Source organism: Apodemus sylvaticus, chromosome 15 (genome assembly GCF_947179515.1).
Source record: "Apodemus sylvaticus chromosome 15, mApoSyl1.1, whole genome shotgun sequence".
NCBI classification, from domain to species: Eukaryota; Metazoa; Chordata; class Mammalia; order Rodentia; family Muridae; genus Apodemus; species Apodemus sylvaticus.
In genome coordinates, this window is record NC_067486.1 from 20,172,789 (window position 1) to 20,189,789 (window position 17,001).

Sequence of the window (17,001 nt, forward strand, 5' to 3'; positions counted from 1 at the left end):
TGATGTCAAGGGTGGCGGAGTCAGTTTTAAACTGTCCGCATGAGCAAATCGCTGGTGGCTTGAACATCCTGACAGATTTAAAGTGTTGCTTCAGTACTAAAGTGCGTGATGTACAAAATTAATAATGTGTGTTGGAGAAGATTCCATAAATTACCACCTTAAAACTAGCTCAGTCCTTAACTGCCACAGACATTTCAGGTTTGTCTCTTTTTACATTTGAAGTCTTTTGGCATTCGCTTGTAAAACTTGAATTGTTATTTAACTTTTTTTCACTTAACTGTGGCTTATTGTATGCTCTGAACAACATTAAGAAATTTCAAACCCATAAATACACATTGAAGTTCTGTAAACATAACAGAACATTTAGTTGACAGGGAAAGACCTGTTTTACTTTTGGAGAACTTGAATCTTGATTGGTGTTGTCTCTGGGAACACATGAGCACTCGACTTTTCTTGTTAAAAGCCTGATGTGCCGTGAAGTGTCAACTTTACAAGACTACAGGTTGCAGTTACTGGCTTCCATTCCTCTCTGACCTACTGTTCTTGGAAATGTTCTCACTGCTGACAGTTCTGGGACTATGTGAGAGGGAAACTTGTCCTATTTAACATTAAAAGAACATACTGCCAGTGGCCAAAATTCATCTAGGAATAGTTAACCTAATATGTCACTTAATCATATTTTTTCAAGGGCAAAATAATTCATTCTTTCATTCACTTAGTTTATGCTGATTCCATAAAACGTACTGTGTAGAAATTCTAGCAACTTGAAGAAACTGAATATACACTGAGATGTACTGTTAGGAATGTATTTGGCAGTGGCTTACTGTGAGTAAGATGAGAGCAGTTGTAAATTATCTACAACTAAGACCACTGAGAATCTGCTCAATTGAACTTTCTGATATAAAGGTGTGTATGCAACTCTGAGAACCGAGGCATGGTTTTGTTTTTCTTCCGTCTTTTGTACTGCCTGACAGCACTGAGACCTAAATCCCAACTCAGACATCTGAATCCACACACACACCCATCTCCCTGCCTCCGTAGACTGCAGTCCCTACAGGGTTCTGCCCCTCATCTTTATCTCCACAGGAGTGTGAGCACCAACACATCTCTTAAGTCCCAATCTTTTATCTCTTATCCAGCCAGCACTCTCTCATGCTCCAGATAAACAGGCATTTCAACATTGCCAGTTCCCGGTAGGAAATTCCTTCCACTCATGTTCAAAATGCAGGTCTGTGGCCTTGTTTCCAATATTGATAAAGCGAGCTTTCTCTGTCCATAAATTGTCTGCCATGGCTACAGGCACTGTGGTCTACCATCTTGCTGCCAACTTTCTGCCTATAGTAATGATTATTTTGGTCCAGGTGTATAACTCAGTTGCCAGTTGTTATTTTGCTTATATTTAAAAAGAAAAAGCAAAACAACAAAAACACTTCATGTCCTTTATGCCTATAACAGAAGGCATAACATAAGTCAAATAGTAAGTGCTCAGTTTTCTGTCCCACATGTGTTTTCCGCTAAGTTGTTTCAAACAACTAAAACCTAAAACATTATTTCTTCTTCTCTTGTGACCAATCTTGACAGTACTAATTTAAAAATAAATAGGATGTGCTTTAAAACACATAAATTAGCAACCTGTGTTATGTACAGGATATTCCTGGAATGAGACAAGAAACTGATCATACTTTTTATTATATAAAGACTTTTCATTTTTTTTCTTTGACTAACCTATTCACAAACTAATAGAATTTGAAGTACAGCTTTTTGGAGAGGAACTGGGACTAGAAACACGCTGGTGAGGGTTTGTCCTGTGTCTCACACTGTATCATTATTACTGTCTGAAATACAATTTTAAAAAAACAAAACAAAACCCTAAGAACTAAAGAAAGCTATTCAGACTCAGTTATTAACTAAACAGTACATGCCGTTTGGTTCTGCTTCCCTGAGGGTGATTGCATCTTCTCAGCACGAGTCATAAAGACAGACTGAAGGGAGCTCAACTACCTCCACGTGGCAAGCACGTAAGTTTAAGCTGGATTACCATCCCATTTTGGTTCTGAAAGATTGTAGACTCTGGAGAGAGGAAGAGGCAAGCGAGGGTGCCTGCCACTCTTGTCGGTGTTAACTCACTGTACATTAAAGCCAGGCAGTGGCGCATGCCTCTAACTCAGCACTTGGGAGGCAGAGGGGAGCAGGTCTGAGTTTGGGACCAGCCTGATGTGGAGTTGGTTTCAGTATAGCCAGGGCAGGAAGCCCTGTCCTGACAAACAAAATCACTTAATCAGGAAACCCTCTGCAGATATTCCATATACATTTTGTCTGCTTGGTTAGGGCCTGCCTTTGTAGTTTGCACCCATTGCCATTATGAGTTGAGCTGTCCCCACCACCCCAAATTCTTAGGCGGAAATGTAATCCTTACTGCAGAATTGGGAGCTGCTCTGAATACAGATATTACAGTTATGTCGGATGAGGTCTCCGTTGGGTGTAAATGCAGTATGCCTGATGTCCTCAAGCAAAGAGGAAATATGGACAGAGACAGGTATTTATAGAGAACACTGTGGAGGAAACAGGGAGAAAAGACCCATGGAAAAGCCAAACCGGATGCCTGGAACCGTCCGTCTCAGCTGCTAGGGGAAGGGGTCCCTGCCTCTGCCATGACTGTGGCCGTCTGGCCTCAGAACCCGAGATGTGAAGTCTCTGCTACTTAACGCTCACAGCTTGTTCTGGAAGGAGCCCTAGCAAACAGAGTACACACAGAGAAATCACTTGTAAATAACCAGTGTCAGAAGACCGATCATTTAAAAAAAAGTCAACTGACAATGTACTCTTAAGATTTTGTGAAAACTAAGAAGTCTAAGAAATGATGTTTTAGGTATCTTAGCAGGTCAGCCTCCCTGTGTTACACTAAAAAGTATTAGGATATCAAAATTAGGCAGTGCACTACCTAGACTAGCATTTATTTCTCAAGCTTTTCATTAGCTCGTTAAATCATCACAACCAAGGACAGGACTTCCTTGCTGTTCTCTTTTCTATGTAATACTTAACAACATTGAAAAGACATTTTAGTAACTTGGCTTCTACTTCAGAAACACCAAGAGAAAACCTTGACGCCCTGAGCTTGATTTGTGGGGCCGGCCTGTCCTCTGTGGCCGTTACTGCATTTTGAAGTTATATTCAGTTATGGCTTAGACACTTACTAGACCACTTTAATTTAGTGATGTTACTTTATATCCAGTGTTACAGTGTTTACTCCGTTAGCCAAGCTATCATCTGGTCTTTAGAGTCATTATGGTTAAAATATTGTCTGTGTTAAAGGCATTCAAGTATGCACCATAATTTCACGTGACATTGTAATATGCATTTTAAAATTCAGATGTGAAATTCTGTGGATCACTACGAGCATCTCAAAAATCAAGGATACAAATAACTGTCATGCCAAGTCTCTAAAACCTTCCAACACTTCATGAGGTAGGGAACTGCCACCATTTTAAGCTCATGAAATACAGATAAGTAACCAGTAATCGTCAGCATTCCAACATGGCTTCTTTCATGTCCCATGTTCTTCATCTTAGCCTGAGTAGGAGTTCTCATATTCTGTGAGCCATTGGTTCTCAAATGGACATGAGCAGCCTTCTACCCTAGGCAGTGCGGGGACAATAAGCAATGTTTAAAGGCACTTTTCATCTTAACAACTGGGGTACTGGCATCTAATGAGTGGAAGCAGACACGCCATTCCCATTCTACAACGCTCAGGGTAGGACAGTTGCCTAGAGTAACTAGACAGCCCTAGATGCTTGGCAAGGCTGAGGCCGAGACAACCTAGTAATCACAGCATTCTTTAGCACGTGTTCTTACCGACACTTTAGTGACCCATGTTCCTGAAATCAGTATTTCAAGCCCATGAGAATAGCTTTTGATGGCTGCTGTGATCGGAATGTTAATGCTCTCCTGAAATTCTCACCTTGAATCAACTCTCAATGGCTAATTTGATGGGGTTTGGGGGGGTGGGGTGGGGATGCACTTTGGAAATTGGCCCTCATGAGCAATCCACCCTCTTGATTGGAATCGGTGTCCTTATGGAAGGCATGAATGAGCTTCCCCCCCCCCCCCCCCCCGTCCCCCTTCCACTTTAGGACAGACACTACACAACAAGCTCTATGGGACTCCTGTGCTGTTATGGTCTTGGGTTTCCCGGCTTCCAGGAATATAAGCAGGGTTTGTTTATAAATAACCCCGAATAACGGGTTCTGTTGAAGCAGCAGGAAGGGAGAAAACCATGCTCATGTGTTTAATATGTATTTATAAACACTTAATTCCTGAAAACTGTGAGTTGATTTCTAAAATTACAGAATTCCAGAAGCTTCGGTCTCCACATTGCACACTGGCATATATTATATATGGAGTGGCAAACCATATATGTATACTTGGCTAATATATGATGATCACACATGATGATTACATTCTTTATTCTTCTTGTTCAAGGCATGAGGTTGCGAGAGGCTTGGTACAGGAAAGCAGGAAGGGAAGACATAGTGGAGCTTTGGTAGATATCTGGAAAAGCAGAATAAAGCCACAACAAAGGCAGGGGACCGCTTTCTTCGTTTTATTTCAAAAGTACACAAGGTCACAAAACTAAGAGCAAGTTTCTGTTTTTAAACAAAATTGATCTTACAAACTTTAAAATCTGCATCAGTAGATAAGCCAGATACTTGAAATACAAAATCTGAGACTGACACTACCAATAGCTTTGCAAATGTGGGTGTCAAAATTAGTATTCTTAATACAACTGTGTTTATTGCCAAAATTCACAATTAGGAGGAAGAATAAGTCAACTGGCGAATTGTGGTCCTCTTAGCACCTGTGTCATTAAACAAATGAGCAGAAATCCCAAAGTCCATCTTTAGCAGACTTCTTAGTGTCTGAATAAACACCAAGGCCAACTGATGGCCTCTATAAGTTACAAACTGGGACACATTTCATAAGCTTGGACTTAGAAGTCAAGGAAGGTAAACAAATGGTCAGCCTTCCCAAAGGAGAAATAACCACAATTCACACATTTATTTATTCCCTCTTTCTGTAATATTTTCAAAAGGAATCTTGCTCAAATACAGATTATTTTAGTGTCAATGTAGGCAAACGACTGCAGGACATGTTGCCTTTATTGCTGGAATATCCAGAGGCATTTGAAATATTAAAACTTGCCCAGAACATTTATACTATGAAACACAATAATGTTATAAACATGTATGTACATATATATGTTGCAAACCACTTAAACTCGTGCCAGCCTTTTTCTACACACTACTCAGTAAGTGACATATTTAAAGCATTCACCACATAAAAGAGGAACATTATCTGTTCACACTGAAATAAGGCAGCTGAGAGCACGCTAAACACTGTTGGAAATATTTTAGAAAAAACAGAAACCTATGAACATTCACATAGCTTCAAATTTACATGCTGTACAGACAGACAGTAGTTATTTAATAAGTCACGCATTAAAGAATTGCCAAAGACATGCAGTGAGTTCTTCTGAATCAAAAAAGTTTACTTGCCTCTCCACATAAACTAATTCCCAGGGCACAGTCTGAAATTTATTTCTTAAAAGAATTCAGATTCAAGCCTCAAGTCTTTTTTGCCCATTCTAGGCAAAATACTGTACTACTGAGTTTACTCTCCGGGTCTCTCTGTTAATCTCAGGCTTGCTTTGAACTGGCTACTGGCCTCAAATCCATGATCTTCCTGTGCCTCTGAGTTCTGGGATCATAGATGTGCACAGCCATATGGACCTGAAATTAGGTATTTCCAGAATCTATATGGATCTTCCCTACTAAATACACTCAGTCTGTGTTTCCATACTAATAAATCCTTGGGTAGATAACTCAGATGTAAGGAAGTATTTGTCTATGTAACTATGTAACTATGAAATCATGAAAACCAATTCCAGACTTGGAACAGCAGGGGAGGCTTTCTAACAGGAAAATACTACTAAGATTATCAATAATAATACTCATAAACTGTTCTGTATCCAGAACACAGACTGGTGAGTCCGTAGTGTCATTTCTCTCCAGAGATGTTTTAATGTTCTCCTTGGAACATTAAAATATGGGTTAAGTCTCTCATGGATAGAGCGGAATCAGAAAGGTGTGCTGTGAAGGCCTAAACTCCCACTGGGTCTCTAATTACAGTGCACCAGCAAAGCTGATGAGTGGTTGACCATTACTCACATTGATTCTAGAGCAAATACTTGCTCCTGGGTTGACTAAAATCAGTGAGATTGTCTGGGACATCCCTAGTACTTGTCTGACCTTTGGGTAAACTGAGACAAGTGGCAAGAAGAGATGCAGACCAAAGCCTTACATTTAACTGTGTCTCTGATTCCATATCCTCTGGGCCTGTTGGTTTTCAGGGTGTGTTGTTTTGCTTTGTTTTTTAAACAAGTTTCTCTTTCAGATTATAGTTGCTACAGTTCTAGACTAAAAATAGTTGGATACTCTAGCTTTTGTTTACCTTTAAACAAATAGGAAGTCTAAGGAAAGGAAAAGATTCCACACATCTGCTTTTTGTAGTGATTTCTACCTAGCATAATCTTCATTACCTAAAGACTGTTAAGATCTGCATTCCAGTTTGTTCTTGTAATATAACAATGCCAAACATCTGAGAGTCAAACGTGGCTATGATTAGAAACTAGAAACACAGTCAAAGCAGACTGAGGGTGTGAATTTCTTTTAAATCCTAACAAACAGTGGTCTCATTTAAGTGACAGACATCAAGGAGAGAGGAGGCCAGAAGAAAAGGCGAGACTGAGACTCTAGGGTAGAAAGGAGCCACAGTGATTGATGTGCTTCTGAAAACAGTACCCTCACCGTTAAACACCTCCAAGGTAGGTGATTGCTAGCTCATAGGCACCAGAAAGTCATTGTACCTAAAAGTCAAAGTTACCTAAAAAGGCACAGATGAAAACAACACATATAAAAAGTAATTTTATGTGAGGTTTAAACCTATTTTTTAAAAAATGCTTCCAAATATGTAAAACTGTACACGAATCCATTACATGGACATTCAGTTTCAATTCACCATTAAGAAGTATACACAATATTCTGCTTAATCGTAAATGCATGCCGACATTAATTTATAATGTAGCATTTATTAATGTACCAGCACAGCACCTGAAGAGATTAACAGAGACCAATTGGTAGGGGAAAGGATTTGCAGTTAATGACATCTTTTATTACAGACCTTAGCTACTATAAAGAAAATGCTGGCTCATTATACTCTACACACACTCCCTCACAATCTTAAGGGATATACAATAAATTCACTTTTTTTTCCTACGAAAACTATATTTAATACATTTGGCAGACAGGAGTATTCCCTTTACTCCTTTTAAAATTTCTTTTAAGAGTAAGTCACTTTCACAAAACTAAGTCTCAAATTTGATTTCTGACAACAGTAGAGAGGCAGTTTTGGCCACAGGTCACCAAGCACACTGCCCGTGTCTGGAATTCAGGACTAGTGGAAGACAAGTAACCTGCCTCAAATATATTTGTTCACTGACTCTTAGAGAAAAATAGCCTCCAGGAACCGCACTCCAAAATCAAAAGCCTAGATTACCTGTTTCTACAACATAAAATATGCAGTACGGTCTGTCACGGAACAAAAACACAAATTTCAAAGTCAGTAATTTGAGAATTCTCGCCCATTACTGCCAAATAAGTAAGTTAAATTTTCCTTCCTTCCTTCCTTCCTTCCTTCCTTCCTTCCTTTCTTCCTTCCTTCCTTCCTTTTCCAATTGCAAAACCATCATCTACAGTTGAAGGCCAGTGTTTAGCTGCAGACTGACAAATCTGACACGGTCATCCTGCCTGGTCAGAGTTTTGCAGCGGTCCACAGGCTCTGAAGCATGGACACAGCCCTTATCCATCCTCCTCCTACCCTGATCCATGTAGCATCAAAGGTTCAGCTCTGTGTGAGGCAGCAGCAGATGCTTCTGAAGCTGAAACGTGCTTTTTGTAGTGCACAGAACGTTACGACCTCCGGTTGCCTCTGTAGTGTATGGGCTAAATACTTAAGACACTGCTCTATGGCCAGGATTATAAGCCCAGCATTCTAGAAGCTGAAGCAGAAGGATCAGGATTTGAGGCCGGCCTGGGCTACGAACGTACTGAGGCCCTTTCTCAAAACAACAAAAGGAAAAAGAAAGGAAAATCATGTCATAGATGACTATTGAATGACTTAGAAATAAAACCAGTCATTTCCAAACACTAATGTCCCCTACTCTTACAGATAATCAAATATACTTAGACTTCTCAGACTATAAAAACAAATGCATACATTAAGTAGTTTTTCTGTGGATTTTTTTTTAATTTGAGAGATACTGTTCTTCATAAATAAATGAGACAGATAGCCTAAAAATGGTAGAAACTACAAAGTATCATTTTCAGATGATTCAAGAATCAACTTGGTATGTATCTAAATTCTCAAATTTCTTCACCTGTGACATCATATTCAAAGTGCTATATCTTTCTTAAGATAGAAGATAAGGGCATTATTATTTAGATGCCCTTAAAATTAACTTGGTAAGAAACTCCAAATTTTCCAGATGGTCAGTGCCATTACTCTTAAGCCTTTATTGTTTCACTAACCAAAAAAAATCTTACGGAGCATGTTACTTATGAACTTCATATATATATACACATATATGTGTGTGTACGTATATATATACATATATATTATGTATATATACATGTTATGTATATATACACACATATATACACACACACATATACAAGGGCTACAGTTAACAAAACTTAGAATAGAATAAGTTTTGATATGTCAAGAGAAGAAACGAACCATGGAACGCAGAAGAGAGAGGTGCAGAGTTCTATACTATAGACCCATCCTTGCTCTGTGCTGGGATCATCACAGGAACCGCTCCCATTCGACTTAGATTAGGGGCAGCTACCTTAGCGGGTGCCAGAGTCGGGCTCTGAGGAGCACGTTCAAAGTCTTCGCTGGGGACTTGGTTGTACTGCGTCTTGGAATACCCCTCCATGTTGGAAGGGGACATGGATCCCAGGGAGGAGTGGTTGCTGCCGATATAGCTCCTGGCAGTGGATGTCCGGCTCTTTGGAGGAGGCACATCTTCCCTGGAAAATTAAGTCCCCAGCACATGCTAAAAACTTAGATTCTGAAGCTACGAAGAAGCATGGCTAAGTACAAACATACAAACACTGAGCTGAGTAGGCTTCCCATCATTAACTGTGCACCTGTCCCAATTTATTATCTTGGTCAGGCCTTAAGGAACAGTAACTGAACTACGGCTTTTGCACAAATGCATATGTCTTGTCATGTGTAATGAGGAAGACATTTTCATATCCCAGCATCAGTGATCATGTAGTTCAGCCATAAATTTAATACCTAATAAAGCACCGACATATATGCGTATTCTGTTCCTAAAAGGAAGGAAAGAATTCCTTTTCGCTGTGAAAGTCCTATAAGACTTCAGCCTGAAACTACATATTTCTGTTTTCAAAGTCTTATAATTGGTACCTAAGAATTTCCATCAAGCACGGACACAGAATATAAACCTGAATAACTTTGGGTGCATCTTAAAAAAGAAGCGTTCAGATCTCCCATCTCCAGACCTAACAACAATTTCCAAGTTGTTAAGCTGTTTAAGTCATGTGTTCTTTTTTTTTTTTTTTAAGTGTAACCCTAGTTAAAATCTACAAGTTTAGAATATTTAAGAAAATAAGCCACGTGTGGTAGTGTGCACCTGTGACCCACCACTTAGGAGACTGGAACACTACGATTCTGACTTGACGGGCAGTTTGGGCAATGCGGTGAGGCTGTCCCAAGAAGACAAACTAAAACTCCATTGCCAGTTCCACAAACTACCCACCTCACATAATGACCCCCTCACTTAATGGTCTTTTCATAGGAAACAGCAGGTGTTCCCGAGACAGACATTTTACTGTGGTTCTAAAAACAGGACAAGAAAAACGGGATGGTTTCACAGCCCAGCCAGACGTGGTCAGACTGATGCATCTGAACACAAATAAATGCCTGGCAAGGATTTGAAGGGAGGAATCAGAGTTCACTCCATTCTCATAATACCTTAGTTCATGAGAGTACCTGCCGAATGGGAGTTTGGGGGATGGGATCCTCGTTATACACTTGCGGAGTCTGTTTTCACTGATTTACCTGATATCGTGATGCACTTCCTTCTCGTACTTCTCATCTCTGCGTTTTTTATGACAGCAGAAGAGGATGGCCCCGATGAGCACAAGGGCCAGCAGTATCCCTATGACAGCGCCCGCGATCGTCCCAGCTCGGTTGGAGGCTAGCGTGAGATTTTGACAGAATTAGTAGGAGTAAGAAAACCCACCACACAGGGCTTAATACTGAAAGTATGGTGTGTGTGTGTGTGTGTGTGTGTGTACAGAATTAGCAGGAATAAGAAAACCCACAACATAGTACTTAGTAATGAAAATGTATGTATGTATGTATGTATGTATGTATGTATGTATGTATGTGTGTGTATATACAGAGAGACAGACAGACTCATTTTATTGCATATATTAACTTTCAAATGAGACCACCAAAGCTTTTGCCTAGCAAAGAAAATGTATAAAAATTATTTTCTTTTGAATGACATGTATCACCCAAATTTAAACTGACAGACTAATCGCACGCAGTGCTCTGACGAGAGTGAGCACCCTGGCTTCCAATACTTTCTCACAGAGTGAGCCAAGCCAGGCTCTGAGCCGCTGACAGAGCGAAGACCATGGACGTGTACTTACGAGGGACGACGTCCAGTCGGAGCATGCACTGGTCGGAGCCCACTCTGTTTTGGACTGTGCAGCTGTATGTGCCAGAATACTCAGAACTGGCGTTTTTCACAGATATAACCGGTGAAGTCATTTCTATGCAAGGAAAAGGGGAGAAAAGCAAATTTGTTTTTACAGGATAGATTGCTGTCAGTTTTTAATAAAGCTAATGAACCTAATGTAAGTTTGGCAGATGCAGTTAAAAAACAGATGATGCTGGGTGTAGACAAACTGCTGGAGGCAAATGCGCATCTCCAGAATTCATACAACCAGCCTGCAGGTCCTACAAGCAAGCTTACAGTTACTGTAATCCCTCGGCCTCAGCCTCAGCTAATACCCCACCACATAGCAGTTATACTAACCACATGAATGGTTACATTTAGCCAAGTTGTAACTTTTTAGCTCATGCCCCCATCACATAGGTTTAGTTTAAACTTACATGGGTAAGTTACTGTAACATCAGTAAGAATCCAGGCAGAACCACCATGATTGTACTCTGATACTTCCGCTGGACACTGATTTGAGACCTTGCTCAGTTCTCAACATTAAAAAAGATCTACCACAGCAACCAATTACAATGTTCTAAAGGAAAACTCTTTATAGAAATATTTCTCCTTTGAGGACACTTGGTTGTGATTATAAGATACTGAATAAATTTTATGGCGATTTGGATTATTCTATATAGACCAGGGAATTTAAAGTATAACACACACATACAAACACCACTAGGTTTGAATCTCAATCAGTGACGCAGGGTACCATTTTGGTACCTAGCAGGAGCAGTACCTGCTAGCCACGGAGTAGGCATTGTCTGGGAGTCTGACAATTTCTGCCACTCATACTGCAGTGGAAGGGAGCCTTCTTTTGGTTCACATTTTAGCTTGAAGTCATTTCCAATCTCTTCCGATCCATCCACGAAGCATCTTGTACCTGAAGGCTTAACTGAGAGAAATGAAAGTAAGTTAACAGCTGTATGGATGTATGGATGGGACTTGTCTGTCTAATGGATTACATAAGCACCGTAAGCACAGAGTATGATGCGTAGCCACTCACCCCTTTATCAGCCAGTATGGGGGCTCAGAATGGACAAGGGAACAAGGAACAAGGTATGTTGTCAAACCAGCTTACGCAGCTTTATCAAACACAGGCAGGTAATGAGCTCAGGCAAGCAGCCACTGCAGAGAGTTCGGTGCATCTCAGATGCATCTCAGCTCTGGGCACTGCCATTCCAAAGGCACATGTCAAAAAAGCAGAGATGACGCGGCTGGGTGATGATGCTCCCAGAAGCTCCCCTCCAGTCCTTACCTAGTCTCTGTCCGTGAAATGCGGCCATCTGTGAGTACGTGCCACGTCATGTTTCTCTAGGTGTCGTGACTGGACAATCGGGGCACTTATTAAGAACACTGATCACCGGGACGATCCGTTTGGTGCAGCACAGATCAGTTAACATTATGAATTTATGTGAATTCAAATCCATTCAGACAGCACAGTCACAAAAGGTAAATGGGAGGTTATCTTCCAGACCTCTGAGCAATGGTTTAGTATCACAACTGACCTCACCACGAGCAACATAGCCCAACTCTGGACTAATACCTTGGCATTGCATGCTGATTCCACCTCATTGAGGCATAACATTTATGAAATAAAATTAGTGTTAGTCTAGTGGGTTTAACAAATGTGTTTAGTCATTGTTTGGTATTTTAGTAGGTAATTAGTTTCAGACCCTATGGGTATATAAATATTAGGATTATCAACTGCCTTCCATAAAATGGCATAGTATTTCACTTAACCATTCCTGGTTAGACTTGAAATTACCTATGGATTGCTTGTAATACTTAATTACAGTATAAATGATACATAGTTTATGATACATACATAATGATTATAACTGGGGGAAAATCATTAAGTCTGTACACTACATATACATAAATGTTTCCAAATATTTTTGATCCATGGTCTGCTCAATATGAGGATGTAAAACCCAAGGGCAGAAAGGGCTAAGTGGATATTCACTAGGCAGGAGTCAACTTTCTCAAGTTCTCTCACAGTGGCTGCAGACAGCCTCACTTCAAACTGGCTCATCAGATTTCTATCGTTTGTCATAGATCTTTTCTCTTTCTGGAATCATGACTTGAATAGTAAGGTTAGGTGCTTTTTCTTTTTGTTTTTGGCCTTTTATTCCATGAGTTTTTGAGAATAAGCCACACTCGGTGTAACAGTGGTCATCTTCATTAAATGCTGATTATTGTCCTGCTGCCTCAGCACAGCCAAGTGTGTCTCCCCATCTGTCTACTGATGAACACCCCCATAGTTTGGGGACACCTCTAACACCTGCTTACACAAGCTCACCAGGACCGAGTGTAAAGTCTACAAAGTCAGAAGGGAGAGCCAGGGAGCTACACTCTCCACTACACAAGAGGCGAACATCCATGAAGGATTTGGGGATACTCTCAAAAAAAAAAGCAGAGATCAGCTCTTGGGCAGCTATTTCTGAAGGGAAAGTGAGGACTGAACATGGAGAGGGGGCTGTCAGGAGGGAGGAACTGGTGTCCTAATGAAGGTGGGAGCAATGCTGGCCAGACACTAAGTCATCATTTTCATATTCCTCGTAAGACCTCGAGAAACACAGTGCTTCCTATGAAGTCTGTGGCTGGTTTTACCATCTGTCTTCCCAGTCTGATAAATGCCAGGGGCATTGATTTCTTTCCCCCAATCTAATTTGATTCTTATGCTTTCTGTCTTACGTGAGTTTTTCTTGTTTCACCACTATGAATAAAAGTGTGCACACACACACACACACATACACACACTCAAACACTTCTGATTCAATGATCCTACACATACACACACACACACACACACACATACATACACACAAACACTTTGATTCAATGATCCTACACACACACACACACACACACACACAGTCACATACACTTCTGTCTGAATAATCCCATACAGACACACAGACACACAGGTACACACTCTCTAGATTTTAAGGGCCATTCCTGTTGATACCATGATTGTGCTTAGCCACTTGGCCAGCAGTGCTATTCTGTCCGCAGTTATTCTGGGAATAGCTATGCAAATCCCACAGCTCCCAATCACCCCATGTCAGTCACCCCATGAAGCACATGAACACCAGTGTAAAACACTCTACATGTACCTGGACTCAGAACTTCCAGGTAAGGAGATAGTCCAGAGTCACAGAGCCACAGAGCCACCGCCTCAGGATCTGAGTGTTCAGACCATACGTTTAAAGAAATTGTCACCAGCTTATGCAGTTTACAAATATAAGGTCAGTCCAAATTTCCCTGATAGGAACATAGCTAGTGTCTGCAGTGAGGCCATATTCCCTTCTCTGGGTTCTTATTCAGGTTCACTTCCACATCATAAACAATACTTTTAACTAAAGCCAATTTAAGATGGAACATTAGAATGGAACCAATTAAAGACCAGGACCCCTTGCGTGCTAAGTCATGGAGCAAGCCAACCTCTGCACTTACCATTGGGATGCAAAAGTAATCCCGGTTACTGCTCCCAGGCCGTTTGCTCACACAGGCAAGCTTTAAAAGAGGCCCTGGCCAGGAACACTTACTCATCCTAAACTAAAACTAAGTCTAGAGTTTGACCAGAGGTTAATGTCTTACTTCATTATTCCCAAGAGTATCTTAAGCAATCTAGCAACGGGCAATTCCTACAAAAAAGTCGGTCTCCCTGAACTCTGAGTCACACAAGACAGGGGAATCACTACTGTAATACAGAGAGCTGACAGTTACATTTTACTTCATGAAGTTAGCACACACTGTGTGTACAATCTACAAGGGGGTTTTAGACATGGGGTTATAGAAAGCTTTAGACATAGAGTTACAGTCTCTCAGAGCCTCCCAATTTGAAGAGATTAACTGTATACCTTTTTTGAGATTCTAAACATGGAAAATTGAGTTTTAAGTCTTTGACAGCTTACTAAGATGTTGAAGCTTCACCTTTGTAACTATCCAAAGACAGCTACAAGGCACCCCAGCAACTGCCTCATCCCCTCAGCTGAAGCACAGAAACAGCTGTAGGTAAAGAGATAAACAACCCAAGTCCATGTTCCATTCATTCTACCATAGTACATCTCCTCCAGTTGAAGCATCCGGTAACTAACGTGGGGCTAGAGAGGCAGCTCAGGGGATAGGGGTATGTAATAAAGCTCTTCAGACGACCCAAGGTCGAATCCCAGCATGCACATCCGACAGTTCCTAACTGCCTTCAACTCCAGCTCCACGGGGATCTGATGTCTCTGGCCTGCATGGGCACTGGCACACACATATGTATGCACACACAGACATCCACATAATTTAAACTACATCTTTAAAACTGCAAATAAATACTCTGAGTAAACTAGTCATAGAAATCTCACCTATCCTTCAGAAAGTAAAAGATTAAAGCACAAAACCATTTTAAAGCTGAATGAGACTGTAGGTATGATGATAATTAAGTCTTTATGTTTCAATGTGATACGCTGAAGTCAGAGGAAATGAAAAGATTTAATTCTCAGGGAAATTTCTAAAGAGGAGAAGAAAAATCTTAACGCCAGTGAACTCCTGGCTTGGCCGACTCTGTTTTTGTGTTCTCTTGCTATAACAAAATGTTTGAAGCTGAAGCCAGATCCCTATCTGGAAAGGAAAACCACCCTTGTTCTATAATTCTGGAGGTCCAAAAACAGAGTATCAACCGGATCTGCTTGGTTTGCGGAAGGCACTTCACGACCGAAACAAAACTGGCATTTGAAGAAGATAACCCTGAAGGGGTCAGAGAAGCTAAGTCAGGTGTAGGAACTGCTTTCCTGGGAATTGATCTGGCATCACTGGAACTACATCAATCCCCTCACAAGACTGGAAGCTCCCTGACCTACTTACCTAAAAGCTCCACCCACTTCCTAAGCCTCAGTGAGTTTTGTGTCAGTCACAACACACTTGAACCTTAGCAGAGGTCTACTTCCTAACTTTTACAAAGTAGAAAGTCCTCTTCCTTTCTCCAGAGATGTCCATAGATATCAGAAGTACTTTAAGGTAAAACCAGCCCTGTCTCCCATGAGCACTGCTACTATATGCTGTCACCACTCTCCCTGTCACCATGGAACCCCCCCAGTGGACAACAGGAACGATAACTTACCAAGAACTGTCAGCAGAAATTTCTTATTTGCAACCCCGGGAGCCTTCTTCACTTTGCACTGGTAAGTGCCAATATCGGACAACTGCAGATTGGTGACATTGATAGAAGCGTCACCAGACTTGACGTCATTACTCGTAAAATGCACCCGCCCTTTCAGATCCGGATAGTAGTTATCGTAAATTTTGTCTCCAGAATACAAGATGATCTGAAAGCAAAATAAGAAAAGGAGATTTTAAAATCTTGTTCTTCTCCTGAGACTCAAGGCCAAAGAATGGTACCAGACACGTATAAGAGGTCGCAGCTGGGACAGCTCCAGGTAGCTCTCTTATCTGAGGAGTATGGGGGGAGGGGGAAATAACGTACAAGAATATCTTTTTCTCCCCAGTGTTAATTAAAATGCAGAAGCAGGAAAATCCTGTGTTAGAAAGACACCAGCTACCCAAGCACACACAGGATGAGAAACAGAAGGCACACTGGGGCTGAGCTGTAGTTCTTCAAACAGGGAAACCAAAGAGGGACGGGATCACAGGACATGCCCTATCCAAGAAAGATATCTCTTGATACTAGACGAAGACCCAAAACGGAACAAAACAAACAAGCGAACAAACAGGAAAACACAAACACAAAAGCAAAAAGCCCAACACAACTATAATCTGCACAAATTTCTTGTCTCAGATGCCAGTTATGTGCAGTGTAACTAGAAAATGATCTCTGTTCTGAAGGAGCCTCTGGATTTTTCTGTGTTTGACTCCTCTAGCATGTCCACGCCACCCTGAGTCCACACACCCTCCCCTTTGTATGTGTGGTAACTGCCCGTCACCAGGTCCCATTCAACATCAGTTTGTTGAGTACACATAGGAAACAGTTGAAGGCGCCGGCACTTGGTCTGAACACACTGGCCATTACCTTGCTCTGGTCTTGCCACACCCAGTTGTCAACGCCAATCAACATTCTCAGACTTCAGCAAACAAGATCCTCACTTCCTGTCTATTAAACTTTTCACTCACGTCCA

General features: G+C 41.1%; 1 protein-coding gene across 2 annotated transcripts in view; it reads right to left on the bottom strand.

Annotated features, from left to right (window-relative positions):
• Cxadr (CXADR Ig-like cell adhesion molecule) overlaps positions 1-17,001 on the bottom strand; it is a 51,345-nt gene that overhangs the window by 8,389 nt on the left and 25,955 nt on the right. Inside the window, exons 3-7 of one of the 2 annotated variants that reach the window (XM_052158446.1) lie at positions 15,990-16,194; positions 11,616-11,771; positions 10,803-10,925; positions 10,204-10,342; positions 8,963-9,146 (exon numbers count right to left, since the gene is read on the bottom strand). In XM_052158446.1, the coding sequence (XP_052014406.1) occupies positions 8,963-9,146; positions 10,204-10,342; positions 10,803-10,925; positions 11,616-11,771; positions 15,990-16,194 (807 nt within the window). Of the gene's footprint in view, positions 1-4,573; positions 9,147-10,203; positions 10,343-10,802; positions 10,926-11,615; positions 11,772-15,989; positions 16,195-17,001 lie in introns of those variants that run through there. The other variant, XM_052158445.1, reaches the window with a different exon arrangement.